This window comes from Trichophyton benhamiae (genome assembly GCF_000151125.1).
Source record: "Trichophyton benhamiae CBS 112371 chromosome Unknown Abenha-G-c-312d04.f1, whole genome shotgun sequence".
Taxonomy (NCBI): domain Eukaryota; kingdom Fungi; phylum Ascomycota; class Eurotiomycetes; order Onygenales; family Arthrodermataceae; genus Trichophyton; species Trichophyton benhamiae.
The window spans coordinates 461,976-485,848 of NW_003315104.1; the positions used below are offsets into that span (position 1 = coordinate 461,976).

General features: G+C 50.5%; 10 protein-coding genes across 10 annotated transcripts; 8 read left to right on the top strand and 2 right to left on the bottom strand.

The window, feature by feature from the left end:
- Positions 1 to 2,517: 2,517 nt before the first annotated feature.
- Positions 2,518 to 3,060, top strand: ARB_07817 (uncharacterized protein; the record flags this gene model as incomplete). The annotated part of the gene is made up of 2 exons (XM_003014051.1): positions 2,518 to 2,766; positions 2,857 to 3,060. 2 exons carry the CDS (start codon positions 2,518 to 2,520, stop codon positions 3,058 to 3,060), a joined length of 453 nt encoding a protein of 150 aa, XP_003014097.1.
- A 356-nt stretch (positions 3,061 to 3,416) lies between these two features.
- On the top strand, positions 3,417 to 4,505 carry ARB_07818 (cytochrome P450 monooxygenase, putative; the record flags this gene model as incomplete). Its single annotated transcript, XM_003014052.1, has 2 exons — positions 3,417 to 4,008; positions 4,081 to 4,505. 2 exons carry the CDS (start codon positions 3,417 to 3,419, stop codon positions 4,503 to 4,505), a joined length of 1,017 nt encoding a protein of 338 aa, XP_003014098.1.
- A 1,072-nt stretch (positions 4,506 to 5,577) lies between these two features.
- ARB_07819 (uncharacterized protein) lies at positions 5,578 to 7,200 on the top strand (the record flags this gene model as incomplete). Its single annotated transcript, XM_003014053.1, has 2 exons — positions 5,578 to 5,871; positions 5,932 to 7,200. 2 exons carry the CDS (start codon positions 5,578 to 5,580, stop codon positions 7,198 to 7,200), a joined length of 1,563 nt encoding a protein of 520 aa, XP_003014099.1.
- A 1,809-nt stretch (positions 7,201 to 9,009) lies between these two features.
- ARB_07820 (uncharacterized protein) lies at positions 9,010 to 10,654 on the top strand (the record flags this gene model as incomplete). Its single annotated transcript, XM_003014054.1, has 5 exons — positions 9,010 to 9,122; positions 9,239 to 9,449; positions 9,501 to 9,567; positions 9,641 to 9,955; positions 10,020 to 10,654. 5 exons carry the CDS (start codon positions 9,010 to 9,012, stop codon positions 10,652 to 10,654), a joined length of 1,341 nt encoding a protein of 446 aa, XP_003014100.1.
- Positions 10,655 to 11,467: 813 nt separating this feature from the next.
- Positions 11,468 to 11,931, bottom strand: ARB_07821 (uncharacterized protein; the record flags this gene model as incomplete). Its single annotated transcript, XM_003014055.1, has 3 exons — positions 11,468 to 11,606; positions 11,700 to 11,827; positions 11,881 to 11,931. The coding sequence occupies 3 exons, from the start codon at positions 11,929 to 11,931 to the stop codon at positions 11,468 to 11,470; spliced, it is 318 nt and encodes a 105-aa protein (XP_003014101.1).
- Positions 11,932 to 12,435: 504 nt separating this feature from the next.
- ARB_07822 (uncharacterized protein) lies at positions 12,436 to 12,888 on the top strand (the record flags this gene model as incomplete). The annotated part of the gene is made up of 1 exon (XM_003014056.1): positions 12,436 to 12,888. The coding sequence occupies one exon, from the start codon at positions 12,436 to 12,438 to the stop codon at positions 12,886 to 12,888; it is 453 nt and encodes a 150-aa protein (XP_003014102.1).
- A 444-nt stretch (positions 12,889 to 13,332) lies between these two features.
- Positions 13,333 to 13,787, top strand: ARB_07823 (uncharacterized protein; the record flags this gene model as incomplete). The annotated part of the gene is made up of 2 exons (XM_003014057.1): positions 13,333 to 13,372; positions 13,483 to 13,787. 2 exons carry the CDS (start codon positions 13,333 to 13,335, stop codon positions 13,785 to 13,787), a joined length of 345 nt encoding a protein of 114 aa, XP_003014103.1.
- Positions 13,788 to 14,015: 228 nt separating this feature from the next.
- On the top strand, positions 14,016 to 15,119 carry ARB_07824 (uncharacterized protein; the record flags this gene model as incomplete). The annotated part of the gene is made up of 1 exon (XM_003014058.1): positions 14,016 to 15,119. One exon carries the CDS (start codon positions 14,016 to 14,018, stop codon positions 15,117 to 15,119), a length of 1,104 nt encoding a protein of 367 aa, XP_003014104.1.
- A 1,722-nt stretch (positions 15,120 to 16,841) lies between these two features.
- On the top strand, positions 16,842 to 19,322 carry ARB_07825 (uncharacterized protein; the record flags this gene model as incomplete). Its single annotated transcript, XM_003014059.1, has 2 exons — positions 16,842 to 17,269; positions 17,417 to 19,322. The coding sequence occupies 2 exons, from the start codon at positions 16,842 to 16,844 to the stop codon at positions 19,320 to 19,322; spliced, it is 2,334 nt and encodes a 777-aa protein (XP_003014105.1).
- An 806-nt stretch (positions 19,323 to 20,128) lies between these two features.
- ARB_07826 (uncharacterized protein) lies at positions 20,129 to 23,562 on the bottom strand (the record flags this gene model as incomplete). Its single annotated transcript, XM_003014060.1, has 4 exons — positions 20,129 to 22,741; positions 22,815 to 23,024; positions 23,200 to 23,369; positions 23,517 to 23,562. The coding sequence occupies 4 exons, from the start codon at positions 23,560 to 23,562 to the stop codon at positions 20,129 to 20,131; spliced, it is 3,039 nt and encodes a 1,012-aa protein (XP_003014106.1).
- Between the last annotated feature and the right edge of the window lie 311 nt (positions 23,563 to 23,873).

Sequence of the window (23,873 nt, forward strand, 5' to 3'; positions counted from 1 at the left end):
CGCCCGGCCTTCCTGCGGTATTTAGTAATTCCGCCTTCCGATACGGGCACCAATGGGAAGAAAAAGAAATATTAGGTAGGTCGTCCAATGGAAACAGAACTCGGGGTTTCAACCCTCCTCCATACAGAACGACGGATAGAGGTGTGACCTGTGAATGCGGTTTGTATGGCGTACAGGCTCTTTAATCCATGGCTTTATGGATATTATTCTACTGCCTCCCAACCTTCCGGCTCTGGTTAGTTACTCCGTGAAAGAAGCGGCTTCCAAGGAGGATGGATAACCTTCGCTTATGTTTTTGTTGACACCCACCTTCTGCCATCCTGACTACGATACCCTCCTGCTTTGTGAGTGCTATCGTCCTTCAATATATTCTTCTCAGGTCTCGAGATAGGGTCGTCGTTGATCCATTCATATTTGGTACTCGCTGGACAGAAACGATGAAACCAATAATCTCTCGATGCGCGTGGTCCTGGTATACTATTTGGGAGTTCCCAAATTTGAGGAAAAATTCTTCTGGGATGACATGGGTTGTCGCGGGTCAATCACACAGTGATCTATCCCAGAAATTTACGTTATCGCTCCTTATTCCACAGCTAATATTGCAGTCTCGGTAGCTTAACAAAACGTGACAGGCTAGAACAGAGCTGGCTTCGCATTCAATGAGTTTGGGGTGTGTTCAGTTGTCAGCAACGAACTGGACCCTAGAGGGTCACCACTCCTGCACGAAGGAAGACTGCTCTGCATTATTGAGAATGCTCGCATGTACGGAGTATGTGCGAGTTGCTTCCCTATGCGATATATACGGAGTGGGAACTCCAGGCCGGCTCTTGATTCCTTGCGGAAAGGAAAGAGGGAGAACGATACGGAGTACGGAGTACTGTACTCCATACGAAGGGATGGTTGATCAAACATATGGCTTTCACGGAACATAAACTGTCTTCCGTGTGAAGTGCCTATTATGCGCTACCAGCCTCACGCTAGGCCGAATTACAATTATGCGGGCCACTGACCCCTCTTTGGTATCAAGCCGGCCCTCCCTTGACCAGTTATGGAGTATGGCTGTACCCATTTGTTACTAGTTTGGAACAGAGGTAAACGAAGTGGTGCATTTCAGAAGCTCGGAAGATTCTATTATCTTCTGCGCTGGGACGAACTCCTCGATTTCGAAATGCTGATCCTCACCACCCTTCCCGCGGCTGTCTCGCTAGTGAGCAGTTGCCCACCTCCTTGGGTTGGCTTCAGACAGCGTAACTCTGGCCATTGGCCTGTGTCACATCGTTACTCGAGCTGTGAGATACCTTGCATTTGTACACCCCTGGCTGCTTTCTACCCTGGCTCGTTGGACTTTAGCAAGCGCCCACAGCTGAGTGGACTCATTGTCTGTGAGGCATGACTGGTTCGCAACCTGAATAACCATCTTCTTCGCGTCGTTTCAACAATTAATCTAGCAGAGTAAGCAAGTTTAACTAGTTAGCTACTCCATACTAGTCGCATACATAAACAAACAAGCATGAATGCTTAAAGAGTTTGATATCAATCGCCCCACTGCAAGTCAATTTCTGCTTCCGCTGCATCACACCGGTTCTGCAGGGATCCATTCTTTCCCCCGAGGACCCTTTCTCAGCTACGTTATTTCCACGACAAAGCTGTCGAATAATGCGCATTCGCGTTTTCAACAACATACAGCACACCACACATGAGCGGCGACTTGTCACTTTCAAACAGGACTGGCTGGTTCAAAACTCATGTACGAAGTACGGAGTCCTGCCGCTCCGCAGCGCGAGGAAAACACTTCCAGCAAAGCACAACTAACTAGCTAGTTAGTTAACTGTTAGTTTATCAGGCTGCACTACCGAGTACCCGGCTTCAGCCATGGTGTTAGCTGATACACAACACAGGCTTAGGGCTCGAGATGGCTTGGTTAATTACAGAATCCTCTGTCGGCCTTGGGGGCAGGACTGCTTAATGGTTGGTATACCTTTAACCACAGCAACATGGTGGATACCCCAAAGCCTCTCCCGCAATCAAGACTTCCAGGGTAGCTAATTACCATCCAGCCTTGTGATTAGTGGCTCCTCCTTCTTTGATGGCCAACTTGAGAGCTGAGACAAAAGCAATATTAGTGACGGGAGAAAGAGAGAGACAAACGAATCAATGCGCAGGTCAAGAAAGGAAAAAAGCAACCGGATGTGTAAGTTTAGGCTCTCTTTTGTTTCTAAGCATCCCGAGCAAGAGTAGCCACAAATAGCAAAGAACGCTGTATGACATGGCATGGCATGGCATGGTGGGATCTTTTACCCCCAAATACCACTACTATATAACTCGAAATTCTGTAAACAGTCTTGACACCTCTGTCCCTAACCACTGTTTGATATTGCGTTAAAGCTCAAATAACAGAGTACCCCGAGTGGGCGTTCCGTCTTACCAGTTGGTCCGATTGCAGCCCTATCAGGCCTCCCTTGATTGCAATAACTACTTGCATCAGGCAGACCACAGCTCGGACAGACAGCATAAGCCATGGCATGGCTAGGGAGTCTGAGTGTCTCTGACATCATCAACTACACCATTCCCTATCAAATTGCGGCTCTCTCTGTTGGCCTTCTGGTAGTTCTCATCTTGCTTATTGACCATGCAGACATTCTCCTGCGTTCCCGACATGTCAAGGATCTCTACTGTGTTACTAGTCAGACCCTTTTCAAGACACGGTTTAGGAAGAAGCTGAGTGGCACTGAGTTAGAAAATGCCCTTCGATACGCATACAATAATGTACGTTGACCTTTGCCAGGCGTGCAAGGGTGGTACCGCCCTCGACAGTCCTCGACTAGATATTGTTACTGACTATCTTTCTTTAAACAGTATACCAAGCAAGGGAAGCCGTTTGCAACCAAAGCAGATCTTGAAAGTTGGATTATACTCCTTCCGCCGAAAGCGATGAAGGAATGGTGTAACTTGCCTTACAGCCATTTGAACTTCACGAGATATCTCCAGGATGTACGTTATCTCCCAAACTACCTTTTTGGTTTGTTGTTGAACACTCGGCTAATTATCAATACGTCGTAGGTGGCTGCCATGGGGTATCATACCCAGGTGGATTGCCAAACTCACCTTCGCGCTGTCATGGCGTACAATCAGAAAAAACATTTTGGTTAGCCTTCTTTAAACACTTACTGCTGGAACATACGTTCAATCGATAGGCTAACATCTATTCTTCTCACATACAGCAAAGATTCAGCGATATATGGCCGCGGACACCGAAGAGTTTCTTCCTTCATTGTTAGGCAATCCAAATCACAAGGGTATCTATCGCTTGCTACCCACCTCCTTTACCCATTACCTGGAACATTGGCGGATAATCTAATACGTTCTATGTAGAGTGGGTTGATTTCAACTTATTCGGGACGGTGTCTCCCCTCTTGATGCTCTTTTCTACATCTCTAGTCTTGGGGCCAAAATTCTCCAGAGACCAAGAGCTCATGGCACAGATAACCTCCCACGTCCTGGGCATTGAAGAAATATTGGGGGAATTTGATAGATACCCAAGGATTCTACGTCCTTTTGTATGGGGATTCTCCCCAATATGTCGAGCATTCCGCTCCAATGCTTCGATACTAAAAGAAAAAATAATCCCTGAGATCCGGAGACGTGTAGCGTTACTCCGATCAGGCGAATCAGCAGCTGATGATCTAACCATGTTGACCGTGTTTTTGAAGCAGGCGTTGAAGGACGGTCTTCTTACTCAAGAACAGTCTCCAAGTGATGAGAAGCAGTTCGAAAGTTTGTACATGAAGTCTTTGTTCCACATATACGAAGTCTGGGGACCCATTGCGCCGCTCCTAATCGCTCTCCTAACCAGGATTATGGACAGTCCAGAATATGTGGAAGATCTAAGGGAAGAGGTTTCGAAAGCACTAGCTTCTGCCGATGGATGGGACTCTGACTTCCTAGCAAACACACCAAAGCTAGAAAGCTTCACTCGAGAGACACTGCGCTTGAACGTTGCAATTTCTGGTAGGTGCTTTGTCCATCACCAGATCCTACACTTCTGCTCTGCGAGGCCGAGCTAACAGCTATATTAAACAGTCAGCGTGTCTCGAGTGCTCCATGCGCCGCTTATGCTCAAATCTGTGGACATGGAGCTTCCAAAGGGATCGTATATAGGGTTGCCCACTAAATTCATGCATACCGACCCTGAGCTCTACTCTGATCCCCTGACCTTTGACAGATTCCGCTTCTATGATCAAGCATCGAATACAAGCATCGCACGGGCAACCACTGCCTCTGAAACATTCCTCCCGTTTGGATATGGAGCTTCACTCTGCCCTGGAAGGTTTATTGGTGTGAAGGCAGCCCAGGTTGCCTTCTCAAAGTTCCTGCTGGAATATGATGTGAAATTCCCTATCGAGGGTCAAAAGTTCCCGCCTATGGGCCTTCTTGAGAATACATGGACCTATCCCGAGATGGATGTCATGGCGAAAGTCCGGAGACGCCAGTCCAAGTCTCCTTAAGTATATGTTCAATTCGATTCTCTGTGCATAGGGACAACCAGCGCAAGTTGTATTACTGAAACACTGCCCCGAATTATCCCTTGGCGAGTTGATTCATTAATTAGTTAGTTACCCTAGTTAAGTGAATATTGTTAGTTAACTAGTTAGCTTTGTTTCAGATGGAAATTGAAAAGGTCGCGAAGCTGTACCTATATATGCCCCCCATTTCTAGCAATCTATGAAATAATCCACAAATGTCTTCCTCTATCTATCTAGAAGTACGCGGACATCGGTTTGTGCTAGTTATCAATCCCCCCTTGCTATATAATTGCTTGCAGCCCCTTGATGTGACGATGGGCGATCCCACCAGCACGCTCTCCGCATGAAGATGAGGAGAAAAGACGGAATCTCCATGTGGGGATGAGGCAAAGAAAGCATCTTCTGACCTTCTGGCATGCTGTTCTGCTGCTGCGGACCCTTGAGATGGGACTTGGGACGGGGCCAAAGCCGGTGCGGAGGGAGTCCTTTTGGGCTGCTCGGCGATAATCTCGGCTTCTTTCCATGCGGCCTCGATTTACCCGAGTTGCTGCATAACTGACTACTACCCCGGACAGCTATTTAAGCAGACGTCCGAGGAGCTGCTGAGACTGGATATGCTGCTGGCACAGTCGACAATTGATTCGAGTCGGAAAACACTACTGAATAACTAGCTATGCCTGTGACTGCGAGCGATGTCCACTCGGCGTCTGCGCCCTTTACTGCGTTTCCTTGCCGCCGAAGCGTGGTCCATAGCACGAAGGGGATAGTCTCATGTACCCAACCTCTGGCTGCTGAAGCTGGCCAGAGGATCCTGAAGCTAGGTGGTAATGCTGCTGTAAGTTCACTTACCGAGCTATCCGTGTTGTGTATGTTTCTACGTACTGATGATCTCAGGATGCGGCAGTTGCTGTGGGTGAGTGGGATGATAACAGCTATGGCCCCTCCAAAGAGAGCCTGCAACAGGCCACATTACATGCCACAGAACTAACGAAGCAGTGTAACAGCGGCTGCGCTGAATGTGACGGAACCACACTCTACCGGTATTGGTGGTGACATGTTCTGTCTGTTCTACAATGCCAAAACAAAGAAAGTGCATGCCTTGAATGGCTCTGGACGGATGCCGGCGGGTGCTTCCCTGGACCGGGTGCGTCAGGCGCTGGGAGACGACAGTTTGACACAACTACCAAAGCTGAGCGTTCATGCTGTTACGGTGCCAGGTACCGCTGCCGGGTGGGTGGACACAGTGGAAAAGTTCGGAAGTGGGAAGGTCACCCTTGAGCAAATCCTCACGCCGGCTATTGAACTGGGCGAGGAAGGGTTCCCTGTGGCTGAGCTGGCATCTTCATTCGTAAGTGCGTCCCGAGTATATGATTTGATGGAGTGTCTATATACTAATAGCTGAATGCAGTGGAAAGGGTCTGAAGGCAAGATCCGCAAAGGAAGCCCAAACTTCAAGGAGCTCCTCAGAGAAGATAGCCAGGCAGAAGGCGGTGCGAGGGCCCCTGCTCCGGGTGAAGTGTTCACGAATCCAACTCTGGCCAAGACATTCCGGGCCCTGGCAAAGGATGGGAAGGATGGATTCTACAAAGGAGAGGTAGCCAAGGCTATCATCCAGATTGTTGAAGACCTGGGTGGCTTCATGACCCTCGACGACCTCAAGAACCATGCAGAAATGGGCAGCCAGGAGGTTGACCCAATCTCCCTGAAGTTCGACCCCAGTGACTTTGTATCCTCCAAGAAGAAGGAAGATGGAAAGGAGGTCGAGCTCTGGGAGCATCCACCCAACGGCCAAGGCATCGTCGCTCTGATGGCTCTCGGCATACTCAAGGAGCTCTCGCGCTCCGGGAAGATTCCTCATTTCTCTCCCGACCAACACAATAGTGCACCATACCTGCATGCCCTGATCGAGAGTCTCCGCATCGCCTTTGCAGACGCAGCGTGGTGGGTGACCGATCCAGATGTGGAGAAGGTGCCGGCCCAGCAGCTCATCTCGCCCGCCTACCTGGCCGAGCGAGCCAAACTCTTCGATCCTAGCAAGGCATCAGCTGGCATCCTAGACCATGGCAGTCCCGCGCACAACCACAGCGACACGGTCTACCTTGCCGTCACCGATAAGGAAGGAAACGGCATCAGCTTCATCAACAGCGTATACGAAGATTTCGGTACCTGCATTATTCCCGCTGGTTGCGGGTTCACGCTTCAGAACCGTGGCGCCAACTTCTCGTTGCAAACCGACCACCCGAACGTCCTGCGGCCGGGAAAACGGCCATATCATACCATAATCCCTGCTATGGTCACCAACCCCTCAGACAACTCCCTGCACACCGTCTACGGCGTCATGGGTGGCTTTATGCAGCCGCAGGGTCATGTCCAAGTGCTCTTCAACACCTTGGCGTTCGACCTGTCTCCTCAGGCGGCGCTGGATGCCCCGCGGTTCTGCATCGAGGCAGGCAGTAAGGAGAAAGGCCATGGACAGATCATCTACCTTGAGGAAGGCATCTGTGACTCTGTGGTCGAAGAGCTTAGACAGATGGGCCATCCGGTGAAGGTTCTCAAGTCCTTTGATCGGAGCAAATTTGGCCGTGGTCAGGTTATCAGATGTCATACTGATCAGGGTAAGACTGTATATAGCGCCGGAAGCGACATGAGAGGTGACGGTGCGGCCTTCCCGGCATGAGGCATTGTCCACCCATCAGCGTATTTTAGTTTGTACAACTTTTCTCTTGGTATCTTTTTGGTAGCTCTTGTTCCTCTCGGTTGCTTTTTGGTAGATAAATCTTCGCCCGGTAAAATAGTGCGTCGATTGGACGATTCTCTCGGACCAGTGTTCCGACCAGTTGTTTGATCGTTCAGATGAATAGTTAATAGGTGCCGGGCTTCCTGTCGATCTGCTTCTCACAGCAAACGCCTGACAGGGATAGATAGGTATTGTCTTTTCCTTGAGCAGTCGAACCACCCAAGACGACGGATGGATATTGGCTATCCCATCACATGCCGGGCAGTCCCTTGACGAAGGCAGCCGAATTAAATCCCTTTCCCCCGCGGGATGGAGAGAGAGACAGGGAGAGGGAGAGGGAGAGGGAGAGAGAGCATGAGGAGTCCCTGGAGGGAAGGCCTGGAAAGAGCCTCAATATCCGGTTTTTGTATGGATGAGCAGCCGGGATGTTTGGTGGTTTTGGTTTTGAGGGAGCTGAGATCATCGACAGGGGATATATGAGGACAAGAGACCCATCAGCAGTCAACTCGGACACAGCAGCAGAGAAAGCAAAGAAGCCGGGCCAGCATATATCTCTTGACCATCCTTCTCGACTATCCCTATCCTCCCAAATTATCCGGGACGGCCACCTTCTCTTAGCATCACTAAGGGACGAATCCTTGCATACCTAACAAGGCGGCTAAGGCCTCGTCAAGAACAGCAAAGCACCCAGTGTGTATATACCGGTTAAAGGGACCGTCCGCAGCTGGAGGGCATCCGAATCAACCTCCTTTGCACATCCTAGCGGCCTTCTTTTTTGGCTGACAAGGGAGTGAAGCTGTTGCTATCAACCCTCTGCTGGCTGTCACTGGTCGAATCCCCCCCTCGTCTCCAAGTCTCTCTCTAGCCGCCTGAGCCCTGTTGCTGCCCCACGCTTCATCACATCAAGTCACAGAGAGAAAAGGACATTATTTACTCCTGTCTTCTGTACTGCTTTCTCTCCTGTTACTCTGTTCTTTTTCCTTCCTGAGATAACTAGAAGAGTGAAGCGGGCGAGTCAGTGCCGGTTCTCTCGTTTGGATAACAACCGCCCCCCCGAGGCGCATCAGACCAGGTAAATAAACCACCCAGACCTCTCGCGGCCGTCATCCTGCTGCCTGCTGCTCGACTATCGCCATCGCCATCGCCATCACCACCCGCCGTCTGGCCTCCCTCACTCTGCTCTACTCTGGCTCTAGACGGGGCGAGGGTCCTCCTGTCTTACATACCAACCTCTCCTCTCTCTTATCCTCCCCCCCTTTTTTCCCTTTTCTTTTCTTTCCATCCTCCCTCTCCCCCACCACCAAGCAATCCTGTCGCCTTTCACTCCTTCTTCCCTCCTCCACAACCCGCCGATGCAGCAGTGCTCAAAGGCCGAACAACGAGCCCAAGCTGTCTGCTCCTCCTTCTCCGGCTCATCAAACCTCGAATAGATAGACCCGGAGACCCACTACTCCCGTAGTCTGTCCCTCTATTTAACGACTATTTTATCTTTTCCACTCCAAAAAAGACCGAACCAGAAACTCAATTAAACCTCCCCCCTTCGACGCTCGAGGAATCGCTGCTTGTCCTCTTGCTTCCTTTTGCCTCGGGCTTCTGCATCTCTGGCTCTGCAAGAACTGCGAGAAGACGCCCTGCCTTGTCTCCGGCCGGTTTGTGGATTGTCTTGTCTGGCGCCCCGGTTCTCCCTTTTCGCCGTGCCTTTCCCTGTCGACCTAGATAGGTACATGCGAGCGCGAAGTGACGGGCAACATGGCAGATCTTCAAGGACGGAAGGTCTTCAAGGTGTTCAACCAAGACTTTATCGTCGATGAGCGCTATAATGTCACCAAGGAGCTGGGCCAGGGAGCCTACGGCATCGTCTGGTATGTGTGGTTTTTTTTTTTTTTTTTCTCCTCCCCCTTCCTTTTCCCCTGGGTCCTTCGTGCGGCTGTTTTGCTGCCCCGCATCCATCCAGGCAGTAGAAACAACATCCCGCCAGCGTCGTCACGCAGGAGCAGCAGCAACAGCAGCGAATAGAGCAACGAGCAACAGCTAATGCGACCTGGGAAACTGATAGTGCTGCCTCCAACATCCAGACCAACGATGGTGTGGCCATCAAGAAAGTCACAAATGTGTTCAGCAAGCGTATTCTGGCCAAGCGGGCCCTGAGAGAGATCAAGCTGCTACAGCACTTCCGTGGCCATCGCAACGTACGTTTTGGCAGCACTGCATTCCATTGTACTCGGGCTGATGAGATCTAGATCACCTGTCTCTATGATATGGACATTCCGCGGCCGGAAAACTTCAATGAGGTGTACCTGTATGAAGGCATGTGGCTTATATATATATACTGCAACTAAACTCGGCAATCTTCACTATAGCAGGAGCTGACTGATACTAGAACTCATGGAGTGCGATCTTGCGGCTATCATTCGATCAGGACAGCCCCTTACGGACGCCCATTTCCAGTCTTTCATCTACCAGATTCTATGTGGACTAAAATACATCCATTCGGCTAACGTGCTGCACCGTGACTTGAAGCCCGGTAACCTATTAGTCAACGCCGACTGTGAGCTGAAGATTTGCGACTTTGGCCTTGCTCGTGGATTCTCGATTGACCCAGATGAGAATGCTGGATACATGACCGAGTATGTTGCGACAAGATGGTACCGTGCTCCAGAGATCATGTTGAGCTTCCCAAGCTACACCAAAGCCAGTGAGTCCAGTCTATACCAGTTAGCTTATAGGAGATACCATTGGGACTAACTGTTCCTTACTAGTTGATGTGTGGTCCGTTGGATGTATTCTTGCCGAACTGCTTGGTGGGCGACCTTTCTTCAAAGGCCGTGACTACGTCGACCAGCTAAACCAGATCCTCCACTACCTTGGAACCCCCACCGAGGAGACTCTCTGCCGTATCGGCTCCCCACGCGCCCAGGAGTACGTCCGCAACCTACCCTACATGCACAAACAGCCCTTCGCCAGACTATTCCCCAACGCCAACCCGGACGCTCTCGATCTCCTCGACCGAATGCTCGCCTTTGACCCTTCGTCGCGTATTAGCGTGGAAGAGGCCCTGGAGCATCGCTACCTGCACATCTGGCATGATGCGAGCGATGAACCCAACTGCCCTACCCCCTTCGACTTCCACTTTGAGGTCGTTGATGATGTGCAGGAGATGCGACGCATGATTCTTAACGAAGTACAGCGTTTCCGCGACCATGTGCGCCAACCTTCTCATATCCAGGCTGCTCTTGCCCAGCAACTACAACCCCAGCAGACCAATGTGCCTATCCCAGAGGACAAGGGAGCTTGGAGACACGAAGATCCACGTCCACAGGAAGCAGTGTTTGATGGAACGAGCGAACACGATCTTGAAGCATCATTACATAGAGGCATGGACATGATTAGATAAATAGCGGGTCTGTATTCAGAACGACGCAAAGAGCGCAACAAAGAGATGGAGGGAGACTAATCTGCAAATACCAGCCAGCTCAAGGACAATGGGGGGAGAAAAAAATGGGTATTATTCACATCGAGGCTTTCGCCCGTCCTTTTGCCTCGCCCTCTTTACTTTTGTTTTTTTGATATTTGGATATCCTTTTTTGAATGGTTCAAAGCACTCTACGCTGTTTTATTTTGTGTCTTTTTATCTTATACTTCCCTTTTTGCTCCTCTTCTATGCGGTCTGGGCTAAATTTTAACATGAGATGATGCGGTTTCCCATATATGGTACAAAAATTTACTTGATACTATTCTCAATAGAAAAACCCTTTGCTTTGTACTCATTTTAACTCAATTTCTATGAAGAAGTTTGGTATTCAGACAAATAGAATCACAGCTATTGTTTTCTAGTTTGTAGATGACAGATGATAGTCATCTAGATAGTCATAATAAAGGAAGACTTAGAGACCAGCCGGTCTCTACAAGGAGGTATATATGGTAAGTAGAGGGGAGTGTTCTTTTCATCCTGGCTAACAAGGGTGTAGGATGGAAAAGGAGCAAAGGAAAAACACAAAACCAACATGACTTTAAAAACGCCAACGCTATGCATCCACCCTCATTGAAAATAGGGAAGAGAATATACGAGGAAATGTGATAAAAATACACCGGTCGAAGGGGTAGTTATGGCTTCCGCTTGAAACCGGACGTTGCCGTGTGTTTTGGGTCGAAACGGAAGTTCGATATCCAACAAGGTCACATCGAGATGTAGTCGGCGGATAAATATCTAAACGGACTTCTCAAGCAGCTCCTTTGCTTCGTTGATCTTCGTGGCGAGGTACGGGCTGCCGCCTCGATCGGGATGGTTAAGGAGCATCAGCTTGCGGTGGTTCAAGCGGACTTTGTCTTTGGTAAGAGTTCGTTCACTAGGGACAATATTAGTTACTGTACTATCTGTGTATCTATTTTTTCATGATAGAGGAGAGGAAGGGTCTTTTCGGATAAGTGGGTGGACGTACGAGAGAGATAGGATGAGAGAAGCCTCCCTCCGATTCATCTTGGGCTCGAATCCGCCCTTGTAGAATGCACGGCCAGCACCGTTGACGCCTCCTCTGTATCTGCGCAGGGCAACTAGACCTGCTCGACCCTGTACGGATATTAGTTCCTGATGCTGTGCTGTTGATGTTCAATGGGACTTACGAAGAAAGCGGCCGCGGCAACACCAACACCGATAGCGACGACGGAGGTCATTTTTGGCGAGAGAGTGTATTTCTGTGCAGGACACAAGTATGCGACGCCCGAGATGTCTGTCGATAGCTCGTCCGCTGGACTGCGAAGTTCTTTGCTCGGATTCTTCCCTTCTCGTTCTCGAGATTTGCGAAAAGGCGAAGAGAAGAGAAAAAAGTTATATAGACTTCGCCCGATTGGGACTAGCGTGGAAAAGCCACCCGCAACGTCGAGTGGAAAAAAAAAAAAAATTAATTGAATGGATTTTGATAGAAGAAACAAACGACAAGATTGAATATATTTGAAAGTATTAGTTATATAAGATAGTCGTCGACCGGGCTCCAACATGCGGTAAGCAGACTCTTCTAGAAGTGCTATGGACAGCTTAGACTAACAGGGGAGTGTTGTAGGGTTGAGACTTGCCATTTCTGCTCACAGCCGGTGTATCCCTCCAAGGGGATAACATTCGTGCGCAACGATGCTCGACAGTTCCGCTTCTGCCGCTCAAAATGCCATAAGAACTTCAAGATGAAGCGTCAACCACGCAAGCTGAAGTGGACCAAGACACACCGAGCTCTGCACGGCAAGGAGATGATAGTAGACTCCTCGCTGGTCCTCTCACAGTTCGCCAAGAAGCGCAACGCACCCGTGAAATACGACAGGAACCTGGTGGAATCAACGATCAAGGCCATGAAGAGAGTGGAAGAGATCCGGCAGCGAAGAGAGAGGGTATACACGAAGAGACGGCTGGCAGGCAAGATTGCCAGGGACAGAAAGAGAGCCGAGGACAGAAGAGTTGTGGCGGAGGGCGAGCATCTTATCCGCAAGGAACTCAAGGAGATGGCAGAGGGAGCCAAAAAGCCAGAAGACCTGCTCAACAGAAAAGTCGGCCTGCCTGTTGGAGAGGAGAAGCTGCGTGGGAAGCAGAAGTCCAAGCTCTTGGTCGACGGCGGTGTGGAGGAGGAGATGGATCTCGACTAAATCCGTTGACTCTTCTTTGCATCTTACGCCCTTGCTTTTTTTTTTATTTTCCTTTGCTTTCTTACCTACCTGCTTGCCGGTTTACCATGCTACTGGCAACAGATATCATCATGCTGGATTCCCCTGTTTTTGAAAAGATTAGGCGTGTACTCTCCTTTTTTGTTACCTGCGATGGCGTTTGAATGGGTAGGGAAAAGAACTTTGATATATCCTTCTTTTTTTTTTACATTCTATCATTCTATGCTCTTTCTGTCTCCTTTCTCTTCTACTCTGTTTACATTCTCTTGTTTACCCTGCAGCTTCCCTGCATGAATGGTGATCCAGATGTTTCTGTGGTGGTGAATATCATAGAACATAAATACCCCCTATTCCGCCAGCACCTCTGATCCCGCTGAGATAGGGCCTATGATATGCCAAATATACCTGATCTGTCCTCTATATACCATGTCCTGCTCCCCTATATACCCAGTAACGCCGGATCAATGTCCGTTGTGCGGGATCAGCGGCCCTCGAAGGCGAGTCCTCGGCGTGATCCTAGGGCTTCAATGTTACTCGATTAGGAAAGTGTGTTGTTCCCGCCACACATATAAAAAGGCCTTTTTTTCCTCACCTCCTCGACTTTGCCCTTTTTCTTCTTCTCTTCTCCTCTTCGGCCACGCAGACACTTCCACCTCGACATCGAGAAAGACAAGCAAGCAAGCAAGAAAATACAAGAAGATATCCTCTACGGAGGAAGAAAAGACTCTCTGCCGCCCCCAGACACCACCACCAATCCCTGCTGCAACTCTTCCACCTCCACCACCGCAAAGCAGCAGGCCTCTCCTCCGCCTCCCTCCGTCGCTGCCGCTCCTTTTGAGGGTATGTTTGTTCACTTGCCAGCAGCTTCTGCTCTGCTATAGACCAAGCTAACCAGAGACACAGGCAGCTAGACCCCAAAAGACAACAGTCTTTTACTCTCTTCCTTTGCGTCGAACGTGAGTGCTCATCCTCTTCCCCCAGCTCGGCCTCTGCTTGATATGATACCCCCTTACCCCCTATTACTTTCTTCACGCGTTGATACGCGTTCTACTCCTCGACTTCATCCCCTTGATGAGCATGGCTAACGTACTGGTAACTAGAACGCCAAAATGTTGTTCGCCTTTATCGGTCTTGTGGCAACCTTGACAATATGGAGCTCGATAGCTTCATTGCCCATGACCGCCGTCACCCCTCGGGACGGCTTCGGCAGACGGTTGGCTGGGTCCATTACGGCCAGCTTAGTGACCATCGGTGCGTACGAGGTCACGAAAGAGGTAGTCATCACTGCCAACAAAACCAGTGACTACCTTTACCGTTATCTAGAGACGGAAGACTTTCCAGTAGAGGTGCTTGCACCTCTACCCGATTCTGTCTCTAGCCGCCTCCCGACGTTCGAACTATGGCTCGCAGTCCCTCCGGCCAAACTCGCGTATCTCCACGACCTCCGAAATGCAGTGGAGAAACACGACACTCTCAACAAGCGCACGTTATGGTACCTGCTAAATACCCTACCGTCTCGCTGCTCGAGTGCTGCCGTCGCTGTCCCAGGTGCAACCCCAACCCACCGTGCAGACAGTCTCTCGCCCGCCAATTCCCTCGAGTTTCTGTCTGCCGGTGCCTACCTGGGACTCATCCTCGCGTCATTGGCCCTTGGCCGATGTTTAGGGGCCCGTTACCTTGTCCCCGCGAGCGACGACGACAGTTTGGCCCTCCTCCCCGTTGGAGCATCACCGGCTCTGCCACACCGGGTGGTAACCGGCCTCCAGTGGGAAGTGAGAACGGAGTTCGTAAACGGCTTACCTCTGATGTGGGCTTCCCAACCCTACATCAGCTCTGAGTTGCTTTGCTGGATTGCTGAGACGGAGAACCTCCACTTACCAACACCGCAACCCGACCACACCACCAAACGGCAGACTGAGGCCCGTCCTGGACCTCAGCGGCAGGCGTTAGTACTTAGACGCCTGGCCAACATCTCGCCGTTCGTCTTGATTCAAATCGTTAGGCTCCTCGCATCTGCCCTCGAGGGCTGGACCCCAGTTTCGCCAGAATCTGGGTCGCAACCATGCCTCGACAGTGCAGAACCTCTACGGGAACCCAAGAAAAAGAAGCGTAACCGACCCGGCCAAAAACAACGTCGACGCCAATGGATAAGAGATATGTACGCCATGCAAGACAAGGCCGTACAGGAGACCGAAGGGAAGTCACAGTCGTAAGACTGTGTTCCGACCTTCGTCTTCTGTCCGATTGTATGGTGCTACATGCCTCACGGATACAGTACTGACATAGCCGCTCCTCCCAATCCTACCGGCATTCTGTCAGCCCTTCTCAGTGCCTAGGTGAAGACATCGGGTGAAGGTGCCGTGTGATTGTCCCCCCTTTTCTCCTCTTTCCTGTCGGTGTCTTCGCCTCCCACTGGTTCCCTCGGGGGCTGGTTGGCGTAGGTGAAGATTCCGTTGGTTAGTTGGAGACTGGGCTGGGTATTGCACGTCTCTGGACCTCGTGGTTTTCGTTTAGGTATCTGGTTGGGTGAAGCAGGGTGTCGGTAGCAGTATTGTGGCCAGGCTATGCTTGCTGTATTCAATTATCCATTCCATTGGGAGAGGAACGAGTTGAGACACAATTTGATCAAGACTACGAGTGGGTGTTTGGGAACTGCGGAAGTGGATTGATTCTCCAATTAGTTCGCGGGGCGACGCGAAGGTGCAAGGAAGATGACTCAAAAAAAAAAAAAAAAAAAAAAAAAAAAAAAAAAAAAAAGGATGAAGATGAAGATGGCGAAGAAGAATGACTTTTTATGATGGTTGACGAGTTGACGAGGATTCTGGCGGTATCGACGCCGATGATTGACTATGAAAGAAGCAAGCCTACATGCCTTACTTGCAAATATGTTTTAACCAACTGCATGCTTTCTCTGCTTTTCACTACACTGCGAGCTCATCTGAGCCGCTGATACAAGCTTGCTTTCTGCTTTTCCGTTTTTACAAAGACCGCCTGCTACTACTGAATACCTGTTATCCAATATGATATCTGCTTTACCACCACCACAACCACAACCTGCTCCTTTCTATCCAGTATACAGCAACCATGACGTAGCGTAGATGCAGAGTACATAGAAACTCGCAGAAGAGACCGGCGCCCCTGAGAATCCCTGGCCTCCTTATGCATGCTAAGCAACACCCCCTTGGCCCTCCCTGGCACTGCCCAAACCAGAAATCTCCCCGGACAGAACCGCCATCCAAACGCCATCAGAGCCAACTACGACACTGATAAGTCCTTACATGTTGACTCAGGAGTTGCCTCAACCAGCCAAGGCATCAACAAGATTAACTATTAGTGGTTCATCTAAAAAAAAGTAGCCTAAACGTTAGTCAACCAAAGATTTGTTTGATTGAAATTTTGATAATTTGCATCATCGACTCAGCCCTACCAAAGTCGATAACGTCAACCCGGAGCAAAAGAAGGCCACAACGCCTCTCACGCCCCCAGACTCCCTCCGTTTGCCAGCAGGCAAGACAGAGGGAGATAAATAGCCGGGTCATGGGCCCTTCCTGCGGGTTCTTGCATCAAAGGAAGCTTCTCAGGGCACCGATTCACTGCTACTACGATTCACCGTCCTGCTTCACTGGATATAATTACCCTCTGCTGCCAACTTCACTTGCCAACAACACACCTTTTCGCCTGTTTTCTTGCCTCTTACAACATACACATCCAACTCTTCAAGTTGCTCGCTACTCATATCCTCCTGCAAGAAGAAGAAGAAGAAAAATAGAAAAGAAGAAAAAAATAAAACAAAAGGCCTTCTGTCTTGCTTGCCTTGCTCCACAGGGAACCACTCTAGCCTGTGTTGCTATTCCCCTTTTCTTCCTCGTATTTTTTTTTTTTAATCTTGATATCAAAGAGACAGCCTGGACCTTGATACCTATCCAGCTGTCATCATGAGCTATGTCGAGCGCTTGAACATGCTTTTTGACGGGGAGGATGTCGGCCTGCTGGGGATAGACGTCGGCCTGCGTGAGACGAGGATTGATACTCAGGATCAGTCTGGCCAGAACCAGGGCGAGGCCGCAGATTTGCCCCTGCTGGATGTCATAGAGGTCGAAGTTGCCAACCCTGGGGACAAGCAAGCTGAGGCCTCGCCGGACAACGCCACCGAGATCCAGCCTGCGGAGCCGGAGATGGAGACAGAAGCGTCCAAGCAAGATATCCCTGTCACAGATGGCAAGCCACGCCCTGGAGAGACTGCCTACTTCTGCTCCATTGACGTCCTGTCCACGGCACACAAGTACATCGGGGGAAAATTCCTGCGGCCGGCTGTGGACAGATTCTACAACAAAGGAAAGTTCTGGGAGCGGACATGGGACTTGTGAGTGTTTCTTCCCTCTTGCTCTTATAGTTATTTGCCGACGTTTTAATCTTCGCACTGGCGGCTCTTGGAGCATCTCCATAGTTAACTATAACTTAACGTTATAGCTATTAAGCTATTCACTAACAACCTACTTTATCTATACAGGTACTATGTTCGCGTGCCAAAACACATCTTATGCGTACCTTTACTTTTTACCCCAATATCGCAGGCCCAGGCGCTTATCGATGAAATTAACGCAGAGTTTGGCAGTGATATCAGTCTCCCCTTTGAGGAAGAAGCAGGGTTAATCGTTCCATTTACCCCTGACGGGACCCCCCAGCCGGAGTACATGGGAACTTCTACCAACAACGACATAAGAGGCCAACTGCAGAATAGGGCTAACGCATGGTGCCATCAGAATCCTATCGAGTGGCCGGAAGAAGGGAACGAACCTTATGCACGATTCCGCAGAAGAATAAAGATAGTGTGTGATGTCAAGTACAACAAGCACAGGGCGACGGTCGGCGACCATAAATATGTGAAGAAAGTTCGCCGCTGGCACCGTCAGCTAAAGCGAACTCAGTGCTATCTGGGGCTGCGTCCTCGAATTGCTCGACGTGCTTCCAGGGAGACTCAGATTGCTGACGATGCCACTTCTACACCCGCTACGCCAGCAGTGGAAAAACAAGAGCAGCAGAAGCAGCAACAACAAGGGCAGACGAATGGGACTGCTACTGTTCCAATTGGAACTGTTCTGGACCCGCTCGATGTCGAAAGCCCAGCTCCCTTTGCGTTTGCAGACGAGCCCATCTTCATCTGTATCGATCTTGAGTCCAATGAACGCAACCATTCCCAGGTCACCGAGGTTGGAGTGTCTACTTTGGATACCCTGGACTTGGTGGGAGTTCCACCGGGAGAAGGAGGCCGTAACTGGAGGAGCAAAATTCGATCCCGGCATTTCCGCGTTGCTGAATATAAACACTTCAGAAATAAGAAGTTTGTGCATGGTTGTCCTGATGATTTCGTTTTCGGGAACAGCGAGTTCGTTCGTCGCGCATATCTTGCCCAAGTGGTTGATGCATGCTGCAAACCACCATACTCTGGCCATATTGCCTTTAGCCAGCAACCGGTAAGTACCATGGTTAAGCCTCACCGTCCTTCAGCCGTTTACTTACATCTTCCACAGAAAGACGGTTCCCAGGAACGCAAACGTCAATCTCAATCTCGGCGTTCTAGAGGAAGATGCGGAAACCAGTCCCAATCGCCAGAGGGAGGCGTCAGGTTGCCGCCCGAGCCCAGTTACTCCCCTAAGAAGAGCAGTAACTCTCCCAGGAATAGAGGGCGGAGCAGACGGCGCAAACAATGGTCTCCCCCTCCCGGCACAGAGCCCAGCTCCTCTCGATCCCCTGGCCAACAAGAACAACGACATCCAGCCCGGACTCCAAGCCCAACCATACCAGAGTATAAGATGAGACCACGCAAGCTCATCCTGATCGGCCACGGCTTGACCGGCGATATCAAAAACCTGTGCAACGTAGGCTGCGAATTCTTCGACATCGAAACGTACAGCGGTGAAGACTTTTCGACACTATCAAAATTTTACGACGTAGCGGATACAGCTAACCTCCACCGCGTATTAAAACGTGAATACGACCCTCCCGGCCTGAAGGACATCTTGAAGGACCTGGACATCATGCCCTGGCACCTCCACAACGCCGGCAACGATGCACGCTACACTCTCGAGGGGTTGGTGGGTATAGCCGTCCAGATCACCAAAGCTGAAGCCAGGGCTGAGAGCGAGCGTGATGCCATTCGGCTTAGAGAATATCCAGACATCGACAACCCTAACGTGATGGTTTCACCTCGGTCAAGCGACGAGGATCTGCACTGGCGCCGGGAAATGGAGCGTATAGCTAAAAAGCCGCGGCGCAAGCGGCGCAAGGAGGACTCCGACATCGAGATTGAGTGCGACATATGGGAGGATGGGATGGGCTGGAATGCGTTTCGGAATAGGCACAAAGACGACATGGATGGCGGCCTGCCACCCGACGTGCAATACCCAGTTGTATAATACCCTTACTCTTGTCTACTGCATTTACTATTTACTACTGACGACCTGACGATGGACGAAGTAATGTCCCTTTTACTTTCTATTGTCGATATCTTTGTTACTTACTTTATTTAACTAGTTACCGGGACAGTGAGATGGCATATTTGTCCTCACACACCCAAAGAACCAAGGAGATTAGAACGGCTATAGTTATAACTTAAGAAAATAAAAAAAAAAATAAAAAAATAAAACATCAGTTTTTATACTGATAATTTAATCCTTAATAGTAAACCTAAGCTGAATACATCAAGGGGCGTAAAAAAACATTGTAAGTAGATAAAAACGCCACTTTTCCCCCGTAGGTCTCGTATAGAGGTGTTCCCAACACCTTCACCTCTACCCACCCCAACCAAGTAAGAAAAGTAATTCATCCATTCCATTCCATCCATACTATCTTAGCAGCGTAAAATGTTCGATCCCATCCGTTCCGTTTCCGTTTCCATATGGCAAAAGGCCACCGGCGTAACAATGTCGTAAAGTACAGCTCAATGAGCAAGCGTAAGGATGTAACAAGTGAGGTTGAAAAAAAAAAAATCACAAACCAAGTCCAAGGGATAACAATAACAATAGGAGATGATTGAATAGATAATACATGAAAAATAGAAAGGTGGGCTTGCTTAGAAAGGGGATGCTGTATTATTCATATCTCATGCATGCATGCATATAAAAGGGTCATATAGGCAAAGATAAGCCTATTTAGCTAGCTCTAGCAGCATTGTTAATTTGTCTGTGGAATGAACCAATAGGTTGGAATCCCCTAGGAAATATTAGTATACTGGTTCACATATACCAGTGGAAGGAGGGAGGGGGACAAACCTAGCAAGATCAAAGCCAGTGTCATCACCATCGTTGTCATCATCATCTTCATCCCAGCTATCCTGGTGACGCTTGATAGTGCTGCTCTCCCGCTCACGCACATCCCGTCCCAGAGGAGAGACACCACCGCGACCCCTGAGGGAAGAAGTAGGAGGTTTAGTTGGGCTGCCTAGATTGGCTGGTGGTGGGCTGCTACTCGGGATGGGGTTGAGGGTCTTCCAGCGACTGGACTCAGAGGTGCCGATGGAGGGCTTAAGCGGGCTGATGTCCGGCATTGGCCTGGCAGGAGTGTTGCCCATATCGGCTAATTTCCAGAACTGAGCTGGCGAACTGAGTTGCATGTAGCGTGAAGGAACCTGGGCGGTACTTGGAGGAGCAAGACGAGGCTGTTGTCGTAAGGGGGCGGGAGTGATCATTGACGAAGCAGCGTCGTCGTAGTATGATGAGGAGAGAACTGGAGGAGAAGCAACAGCATTGTCAGACAGACCGTAGGGCCGTGTTGGTGCATTGTTGCGTGGACCGTTGGGCAACGGAGACTGTTCGTCAAAGTCATGTGTGCCCGCACCGTTGATACCAAGGCCATTTCGGGAGCCGCGGTCTGGCGTGTATGCTTCGATGGGGGCGACTGAGAAGGAGTGATAGCCTGGTGAGGCTGTAGTGTTTGCCTGAGGAGATGGCCTGGCTGCGAGGGCAGCCGCAGAGGCATCAATGTTCTTCTCGACGTTGGTGGCTACGTGGCCGTTGATGGGCTGGTAGGCGCTGTTGCCGCCTCTCTCCTTGCCGATGGGGGATGCCGGAGTGGAAGACTGTCCGCTCCTCTTGGCCTGTTTCTTCCAGTACTCTTCGCGATGCTCAGGGACGATCTGCCATTTCATGCCCTTGCCAGGCTCGTCTGTGCGACGAGGCACCTTCTGGAAGGCCTTGTTGAGAGATAGGTTGTGGCGGATGGAATTCTGCCAACCGGACTGCGAGTGCCGGTAGAAGGCGTACTTTTGCATGATGAACTTGTAGATGTTGCTCAGGGACAGTTTCTCTTCCTCGGTGGAGAAGATGGCCTGAGCAATCATGTTTGCGTAGCTGAAGGGTGGCTTGATATCCTTGGCCGCGTCCTCACTGTAGTCAATCTCCTCGGTACTTTCCATCATCAGGCCCCGGTTGTACATGGGGGAGACCTTGGACGATGGTTCAATGGTATCTCGCGACAGTGGGCGTTGGGAGGGTGTCGTCTGCCGCTTGGGAGTAACGGTGGCCGCGTTTGCAATCTCTGCTGCTCGACGGCTACCGTTGGCGGTGGCAGCACCCCCAGTAGAGTTAGCCGCAGCAGCAGAAACAGAAGCAGTATCGGCCGGTTCTCTACTGTTGAGAGCAAAGGACATACGACGGGGTGGTCTGGCGCCAGCACCAGCACTGGAACTGGTACCGGCGTTGGCAGTGGTTGGGTGTGAATGGTACGATCCATCCCAGGCGGTCTCGTCTGTTTCACGAGTGGTATGGACGCCGTTCTGGGCCTGCTGGACGAACGCCGGGTCGATGACGGCCTTGTCTCTGGGAGTGACGAACATCATCTGGGTATTGGCGATCTCTAGGATGTCGCCACAGGAGATCTGGGTAGCCGTTCCACGCTTGTAGAAGGTGTTGTTAACCCGCACGCCGTTTCGTCCGTTGACTCTCACGCGCCAGCACGGCGGGTCGTCGCGGTCGTAGTATATCTCTGCATGCAGCCGGGAGACAAACTTGCCCGGTCCGAGGTCGATGTGAACGTCCGGCAGGGCCTGGGCGGCGACAGTGATGGGGGAAGACTGGGCATCGAGCCTCTGGTCGCGGTCTGGCGGGCGTCCGATGTTGACATGCAGCGTCTTGACGTAGTAGGTCCAGTCGCGGCCGGCAATCTTAGCGTAGGCCTCGACACTTTCTTTGTTTTCCTGCTGCGTGCGGGCGTTGGAGTGCAGGGTCATGACGGCAACGGGCTCCCTTGCGACCGCCAGGTTGGCGATGACCGAGTCGACGAGGTCCTGGTTGGCTGCCATCTCGTTGTCGTGCTCGTCGTCGTTCTCGTCTGCAGAGGCGGCTGGTTCGACGGTCCTCTCAAAGTCCGGCTGGGACGTGTGTTCGACCTGCATGTTGTTATTATTATTAGATACTGTACACTGGTAGACACTCGACAACACACGCTTTTCAACGCCGTCTCTATGCCGGCGCGCGCAAACCAACAGAGGAAAAAGACGAGTACTGACCTTGCGCTTCTTGACCGAACGCCGGGTGGGAGACGAGTCGAGGGCGTCCATATCAACCGGGTCTTCGTGCAGGTCGACTTCTCGCCGACGACTGCGACGCTTAGCAACCGAGGGCGCCATCTCCGTCTCTCTCTCTCTCTCTCTCTCTCTCTCTCTCTCACTCCCTCTCGTCGTGCGTCTTTGTTCCGTGCTATCCTCCGAGAATCGAGTGTCTTCCCTTGCCGTGTCTTTCTTCGCTGGGATGTTGTTGACGCAGGAAATGGCCGTGGATGTCTCGACGCCGATCGAAGCAAGTCCAGCACAAAAGAAACACCAAGCAAAAAGGAAGCCCTAGTCAAAAAAAAAAAGTCCGTTTACTCTTGCTCTTAGTTCCTGCAACCCCAAGGGCGGGAGAAAAAGAAACGAGTAAATCCTGTGCAGGAGTGAATCTCGCAAGACGCCGTGAATGCAGCTGAATATCACTTGGGATCAACAACAACAAGTCGACCTGGACTGGACTCCGGCTCAGGTAAATAAATAAATAGCAGAAAAGAAAAAAAAGGGTCTTTCTCGGAAGTGGCTGGTCCTTTTGTCTCTCTTCTTCTTCTTCTTCCTCTTCTTCGGTTTTTTCCCTCTAAAAAAAAAAGAAAAGAAAAGAAGAAAAATTTGAAAAAAAAAAAAAAAAAAAAAAAACTCCGTCAAAGTTGGTAAACAGACGAAGAAGATGGAAGGAAAAAAAAACTCTTTCACCAGAAGTTGACTTTTTCCCTTCCCTCGATTGGATGTCTGGTTAACGGTTCCTCTCTTGCGTCTTTGAGCTTGACTTTGTTCTTTTTTTTCCCTTTACTACTCCCTTCGCTAGAGCCGTGACTTGCTTCTTCGTCTGCGGCCTTTGGGCTTGCCACCTCTTTCGCAGCCTCCCAACCAGACTTCGGCTTTCGTCTCGATGTGGGTTCAGCAGACAGACTGACTCGTTTAACTGTGTCTTTGTTGCGTATCTTCGACCGACCCAGTGCGGAGGCGAGATGGAGAGTGTGGATGTTTGTGTTTGTGGTACGGGTACGATCTCGTGTATTCCTTTCGATCTTCTGATGGCAGCTGTATCAGCAGCCAGTTCCCTCCGTACCAAGCCAGTACAGAATACCTCGTAGCAAGCAGGCTACTTTAAGCATGTATGTATGTCGTGTCGTTGAAGCAGGCTTGACGCGACTCAGCCCAGCCGTATAACTAGTTCATATAGCCGCGAACAAGACCTCGAGCCTCACCTCACGCGGACGTGGGCGCAGACGCAGACGCAGACGCAGTCGTAGACGCAGGCGCAAAGTAAGCGTAACGGAGTAACCCACGCACGCGTCAAGAAAGTATCAAAGTATCGAAGTAACGATCGGCTCGCCAGCGATGATGTTATGTTTGTTTGTATACGCAGCCAGCACAGCGCCTCAACGCGTCCACAACCCGCCCTCTCAAACAGCCGATATCGATA